An 8091-nucleotide genomic window follows, 5' to 3' on the forward strand; every position below is an offset into this window, starting at 1 on the left:
AATGACATTAAAACACAAATCAAACACACATTTTTGGTCATGCTGGTCTTAAACTAATGTGGGGGGACTTTTCAGACCTGGCCTTGATGCCCTATATCACTGACACACACTGACCCTGCACAAATACACATGAGAGGAAAACCCCAATATGCCTCTGAGAGAGGGATAGAGAACGTGAGACAGGGGGGCAAATAAGAGAGAGAGGGGAGAGCTGGTGATTGTCTGTATAGCTTTTCCGTCTTTCACGGTTCTTTCTTTCGCGAGACGGACACACACCTCAGTGGGATGCAGGTGGTGAGGACAGGGACTGCTCTGATTGGCTGGCTTAAAGACTTTTTCTGTGTGCGGCTATTTACTGTGTTCTGTGTCTTGGCCCGATCAGCCAGAGCAGGATCCAGTGGCCCAGCACACATCAATATCACAACACACACACACACACACACACACACACACACACACAACTTGGTGTGCCTGCCTCGTCAAACCACACACACCACACACACACACACACACACACACACACACACACACACACACACACACACACACACACACACACACACACACAGGCTCGGTGTGCCCGCCTCGTCACATCACACACACACACACACACACACACACAGACACACACACACACACACACACACACACAGGCTCGGTGTGCCCGCCTCATCACACCACACACACAGTCCATTTCAGGGGAGGATTGTTTTTCATCAGATTCACATCTGTTCGCTTTAAAAGCTTTTGCATTGCAATATACTGTATATAGATCTTTCAGAAACCAACAAATCAAGCACAATATACATAAAAATATGTTTTTTTTATCCATTTCAAATTGAAATGCACTCTGACGTCTAACATGAAAACAGAAATATCTCACAACACTGATGATGCTGTGAGAATGTGGCAGATATGGAAGAACGAAACTGATTTGCAGGAATGTACGAGTCCCATTCACTCTTTCTTCTTGAATGATACGGTGACCCACTACATAGACATGAAGCCCTATTGCAGGGTGGACCAAACATCATTCAACATAAAAGACGACCAAGCTTTAAGCCTCTCTGATTTAGAGTCCACAGAAACACAAATCATACCGCACGTGTGGAAAAGCGTGGAGGCTGAGTTGATCTTGCCGGCCAATTTTTTTTTTTCTTTCTTTCTTTTTTTCTTTTTTATTGTTGTTTGTTTTTCGTTATCTTCAGTAACACAGTCTGTGAACAAACAACACGACTAGGGATTACACACGCATATCATCTGTAGGATGGAGAGAGGGATAGTTAGAGAGAGAGCGAGAGAGAGAGAGGTGTGGGAAAGCCAACGCTGCCCCAGGACTACGCGGACTGGACGGTGAAGAGCGTGGAGCTCCAATGGGTCTGCCACACGGCCCCCTCAAGGTCATGTGACTTCGGTGAAGGCGATGTGATTCTGCAGGGGGGAGAGAAACAGAGAGGGCAACATATAGCAAGTCAACACCAGCAACACAAATACATATAAATATATTTATATATATATATACTGTATATAGGGAGAGAGAGAGAGAGACCCACACACATTCACATGCTCAAAACAATAAAGACACACCACACAGGATCACAGCAGGTTATAGCAGAGACATAGACATCCAGACTGTGGGATTCCTTCTCCGAGCTGAGAGAGCTGATCATGTTTACCCCTTCATGCTGAAACAGGCAACAACATGTCACTTAAGCGAATCGGGGGTTTGTTTGTTTGTTTATTTTTTTTTATAATATGTTAATACGTTCAGACAGAAACTACTCCAGCCCAGAATGTCATACACAATTCAGGCGCACAATATCCTTTTATTTTTTTTCTTGCAGAAGTGGTTTTGGCCACAAAGCAGGACGGAGAAGAGAAATAGGATGCCAGTAAAGAAGGAGCAGAGGGGGACGTGGGTAGAGGGGGGCAGGGGGGGGTATGGGAGTGGGGGGGTATTTGTATTTCATGGGAGAAGGGGCATTCTGAATGGACACATTCAGAGCAGCCCGACCTGCCACTGCTAAGACGGATGCTCTTGGCTCAGCAGCAGCAGCAGCCTGCTGTAAGCGCACGGGGAGCAGTCATGCAGGGGAGAGGCACAATTGACTCCGGGCTACCTTGATAGTCTTCAAGCTCAACTGCCATATAACCCCTCCCTGTCAGCGGGCCACATTGGATACTGAATGAGTTTTCCCCCATCACGGGCAGTCAAATGTACCATAAAAAGAACAGAAAGAGAGAGAGAGAGAAAGAGAGGGAGAGAGAGAATGGGAGAGAGAGAGAGAGAGCACTGCAGTCATTTACTGACCAACTGATTGATATGACAAAGGGCAGAAATCACACACTGATTCACACTTTGAGTTTCAAAGAAATCACCACATCAGTCACATCCAAGACATTTGTTATCTCCAACTTTGTTAATCATTTATCATGAGAAACACATTCGGTCAAAGCGACTTAATCTTTCACATATTTATGAAAAAGAGCAATGTTATGTTTTTTTCACGTCGTCGTGGAGCCGCTTTGATGTGTTCTGTCCGCTTCCTGATTCAGAGGATGTTTCAGGAGATGACTGAGAGTGTGTTTAGCAATACGCTTCCCCTCCCCTGAAGACTACAGCTCTCCAGAACCACACCCTAGCCAACCCCCCCATCCCCACCCCCCAACTCCCATCACTGAAGACAAACAGCATTGATAACAACTGGACACTTCCACCTATCTTCCATGTAGCGGGCGAGAACGAGGACATTAGCATTTTTATTGAAGGGAGTGACACCGCACGCCACCCTTCATATGTCACCCATCTTGGCATCTCAATAAACTATGGCAAGGGAAAAGAGAGAGCGTGTGAGAGAGAGAACGACGGCGCATAAGCAAGAGGCAATCATTACCTAGACACGGGAACAAGCAAACCATTTAATCCCTGGCCACCACACCAAATCCACACGGCAAACTGGGATTAAAATCATTTACTTGTCCGATTGCCTGTTTCTCTTTTGCTCTCTGTGGCTTTTCAGTGTGCACTCTTTGAGATGTGGGTTATCAAGTACTTTTGACCACGTGCGTACACATACACACACCAATACTGTATATACTCTGGCCTGTACACACACACACACACACACACACACACACACACACACACACACACACACACACACACACACACACACACACACACACACACACACACACACATACAATTCCAATGTGGGAGGAGAACTACTTAGTACCCCAGTGTTGCTGTAGGTTTTTTAAACTAGTGTAACGAGCCCACACAGCTGCAGATGTCTGCAGCCAGAATTCTAAATGCAGATGCAACAGCCTGAAGGAAAATTAATGTTTTCTCATTTCCTTTTTTTTTCCTCCCCTATCGTATCCCTCCACCCACGCGGGTCTCCAAGGAGTCGGCAGTGTAAATTGTGAGCTTCTCAAGGCTCACGCGCAGAGAGGACGCAAAATGCGAAGCGTCTATTTTTAGACTTTTAGTCCATACCCAGGCGCAGGTGCCACGGCAAATATTAGCCCCTGCGGGTATGTATGCCGGGTATACAGTGGAGGGCGGAGCACTGGGCGGGGTGTGTGTAAACAGCATCAGGCACGCCAGACGCTCACCGTTTCTCTTGACTTCAGAAATGCAAGTGGCGGCTGACGAGGCAGAGAAATCATCTCTCGTTAAATCATTTCAACCCTGAGTGCTGCCGTGACGCCATTATCACAGTGTGGCCCCGACAGCAACAGTGTGACCCCGACAGCAACAGTGTGGCCCCCACGGCAACAGGGTGGCCCCCGAAGGTCACAGTGTGACCCCGACAGCAACAGGGTGGCCCCCACGGCAACAGGGTGGCCCCCGAAGGTCACAGTGTGACCCCGACAGCAACAGTGTGACCCCTTCAGCAACAGTGTGGCCCCTTCAGCAACAGTGTGGCCCCTTCAGCAACAGTGTGGCCCCTCCATGAGTGCCATTTAACTGCCATTGAATCTAACACACATACACACACACACACACACACACACGCACACACACACTCACACACACACACACACACACACAGTCACAGTGTGGCCCCGACAGTCACAGTATGGCCTGCCGCATCTCAGCCAGATCTCAGCCAGAGTGGAACACGTGTACTAGCAGGGTCCCACGCCATTACTCACAGGATCAGGAAGAGAGAGAGAGAGAGAGAGAGAGAGAGAGAGAGAGAGAGAGAGAGAGAGAGAGAAAGAGAGGGGGGAAGCAAACAATCCCCTTCAGGTTGAGTGAACACCCAGAAGAAGAAGCAGAAAGAGAAATGTGTTTCAAAGAAAGAAAGAGAAGAATAAGCTGAAAGAGACTCCCTTCCAAGGCATGCCAAGCGACCTGGATATGCTTGCCAGTCGGAGTGGAATTTTGAGAGTCCCTAACTGATTGGATTGGACGAGGTCTAATTGAGGGGTGAGGCAGATGGCGTTGTGTGTGTGTGTGTGTGTGTGTGTGTGTGTTTGTGTGTGTTAGGGGGTTGGACTTGGCAGGCCTGGGGAGGGCCACACACAGGTACGCATACGTTTATTGCCTTGTGTTCTGCAGATGTCGGAAGCGGCTGGTGCCTGTGATCCAGCTGAAGAAGTTCAGGATCCTCTCTTTCCACGAGCGGGGACCTTCCTCTTCGCCTCGCAGCTCTGCCATCTGAGATGTGTGTGTGTGTGTGTGTGTTTGTGTGTGTGTGTGTTTGCACAACACATTACCATGTGGCAACAGCACGCACACACGCACTCCTCAAAAACCTCACGCCACAGGAACCTCACTGACCCCATTTCTCGCGCAGAGCTCTCAGCTCTCCTAAATATCAGACACGCACCCACAAACACACACACACACACACAAACACACACACACACACACACACGACCCCCCCCCCCCCCCCCACACACACACACACACACACACACACACACACACACACACACACACACACACACACACACACACACACACACACACACACACACACACACACACACACACACACACACACACACACACACACACACACACACACACACACACACACACACACACACACGCTGTCCTTTCAGATCTCTCACACGGTGTGGCAGCCGTTGCCGGCGGTGGGTGAATTGTGTACCTGGGCGGAGATGTACTTCTCCATGGGGCTCTCCACGCGTGGCATGCTCATCATGGGAGCGCTGCCCATGGGGTCCTCGGGAGGCTCCTCGCTGAGCAGCAGCTTGCCCTGGAAGTTGTGCACCACACACACCACCTAATGGAGAGGAGGAGGAGGAGGAGGAGGAGGGGAGATGAGGAGGAGGAGGAGGAGGAGGAGGGGAGAGGAGAGGAGGAAGGAGGGCGTGGGAGAGAGGGAGAGAAAGAGAGATCTTTCTTTTCCATTTGTTTTTCAGCTGACTCTCCTCAGGGTACGTTGTCTGCTTTTTTTGAAGCCCACACTCACACGCAAACCCACACACACACACACACACACACACACTCACACACACACACACATACACACACACACACACACACACACACACACACACACACACACACAACCACACACACACACACACACACACACATAACCACATACACACACACACACACCCACACACACACACGCACTCACACACACACACACACACACACACACACACACACACACACACACACACACACACACACACACACACACACACACACACACACACACACACACATATATACACAGAGAACCACAGGGCACACAGTATTTCATTCTGTCTCACTGCACGCAAACGTTTTACATAACTCTTCATTATCCCCCTTGGTTTAACGGGGCTCGCCAAGCAGGAAGAAGCTGCAACACTGCAGATGCTTCAGTTTGTGTGTCTATATATGTGTGTGTGTGTGTGTGTGTGTGCGTGTGTGTGCGTGTGTGTGTGTGTGTGTTTGTGTGTGCGTGTGTGTGTGTCTGTCCTAAAGCCAGTTAAATGGCACAAATGGATGGTGCATGACAAAGCCCAATAAAGCAGGCAGGGGAGAGACAAGGTGATCAATCTTACACTCAGGGTTAACAAAGCAGACAGATAGAGAAAGAACGAGGGGAAAGCGAGAAAGTTCTGTGTCAGATCTCATCCCATCCTTCTCTCCCTCTCTCTCTCTCTCTCTCTCTCTCTCCCTCTATCTCTGCAGCAGCAGCAATACCATTTGCTTGCCTCCTCCCCAAAAGCAAAGGGAGAAACTGCGAACATATCTGCGCCCATGTTGTCTTACTTTATGTCTCCCTAGCCCCCCTAACCCCCACCCCCACTCTGTCCTCTCAAGTGTAAACATGACCACACACTCACACCGCTCCCCCTCCAGTGCTATTACAGGAGCCCTAATGCCACACTTCCCACAAACAATATGCTATTTGACTTGTGTGCAAAGGCCTGTTGATAACCAATACGACTGTATAACACACACACACACACACACACACACACACACACACACACAGCACCTCACCGTTGGGCAGAGGCAGAGCTGGGTCAAGTCTCCTGGTTTTGGTTAGGCACATATTTGGGCCCGTGTAGAACTGCTTAGTGTCCATCACACATCTCCGTGACTAACAACACGACGGGGGCGGCCGTCGCTACAAAAACACATCATCACTGCCGTGCAAACAAGCAGGCAGTCTGAGCGAGAGCGAGTGCATCACATTACACTGGGGAATGAGTGTGCGCTGCCGTGCACAGCGAGCCGTCCTCAGCGCAAGTGACAACAGCTTTTACTCAGCTGGATACTAGTGCTGGAGATGAGGCAGACGAGGCCCCGCATTCCTTATCGCTGCATGAGGCACTGCAATACGACCCGGGACACGATCTTCACACGGTAGTACTGTGGCTGACGCCCGTCCATGCACAATCATGGCGGTAGTTGTCATCCAGTTAATGCAGTGCTGCGTTAGTCACTCCAGTATTGCAAAGGCTCTGGCTTTGCTATCATAAGTTTCAGGAGTGGTGGTAAAAGTTAGCCTGGATACCAGCCTGAACTCCGCCCACAAAAGAATTATGAGTATGACATCGTCAGGCTAGGTAAAAGTATTAAATGTGGTCGTTAAAATGTCTTAATTATCACTTTTCATGACTATAGCCAGGGTATTAATAGTGGTAATGGTAGTTGTAATAGCAGTGCTGGATTCCACGTAGGAGTTATCTGCTTGTCTTTTGACTGTCTTGACTCATTTTCCTTCCCCCATATTTCCTTACCCCCTACTCTACAAGCCGGCCTCAAGCAGATGGGCCCCCCCCCTCTGAGCTGGATTTCTGCTCAAGGGAGTTTTTCCTTGCCACCATCACCTTGAGCTTTCTCTAGGGTTTCAGGTCTAGGGCTCTCTAAAGCACTTTGAAACAATGTCTATTGTAAATGGCACTATATACATACATCAATCATTTTACTGAATTGAATTGGTGTAACAAGCAATTGGTGGTAATAATAAAAACTGGTCACAGCATTTATCACAATCACATTTGCCACCACAATGCTGTTTTTTGCAAGTGTGTAGTTGCAAGCCAGGCCATTCTAGTGAGGGAACTGCTGTAGTGGCCCAGAGGCAAGTGAGTGTTATGAGAGTGGTCGCAGTATGACAAGACACATGCAGCAGCAGCAGTAACGGTACATGTTGAAGTGGTTGCTGTGATTTCCGTGTTAGTTTTATGTGATCAAACAGCACCCCAGTCTGAGTAAACATCCTCCCTTGCTTATGCGCGCCATGTTGGCTGCCTGCACTCCGCACATGTGCCGGGGCTGGGAGGAAAGGCTTAATGAGTTCACTTATTTATGCTCTCACATTGCATTCAATTACCAACGCGGAACAGAGAATGTGCCCTACACTCTTCTGTTTGATCAGGCCTGGTGCACGGAGGGCCACTGACAAGCTAATTGCCGGAGTCAATAAAATAATCATTCAAGATTCATGTGCCTGACAGTTCATTAAAGAAGACATCAGCGTCCTCACTCAGCGCGGAGAATATTCTCTTTGTGTATCGCCAAGCGCGTGACAAGTCGCAACGGAGATTTCGCTTAGTACTTCTTGCACTAATGAATCTTTAGGGAGGCGAGCAAGATGC

General features: G+C 48.9%; 1 protein-coding gene across 1 annotated transcript in view; it reads right to left on the reverse strand.

Annotated features, from left to right (window-relative positions):
- Positions 1-2137: 2137 nt before the first annotated feature.
- The window catches only part of plppr5b (phospholipid phosphatase related 5b), a gene marked incomplete at both ends in the record, with an annotated part of 57133 nt that continues 51179 nt past the window's right edge, over positions 2138-8091 (reverse strand). The window contains 2 exons of the mRNA XM_080854842.1: positions 2138-2182; positions 5130-5264. Of these exons, the coding sequence (XP_080710968.1) occupies positions 2138-2182; positions 5130-5264 (180 nt within the window). The remainder of the gene's footprint in view (positions 2183-5129; positions 5265-8091) is intronic.

This window comes from Sprattus sprattus (genome assembly GCF_963457725.1).
Source record: "Sprattus sprattus genome assembly, chromosome: 17".
NCBI classification, from domain to species: domain Eukaryota; kingdom Metazoa; phylum Chordata; class Actinopteri; order Clupeiformes; family Clupeidae; genus Sprattus; species Sprattus sprattus.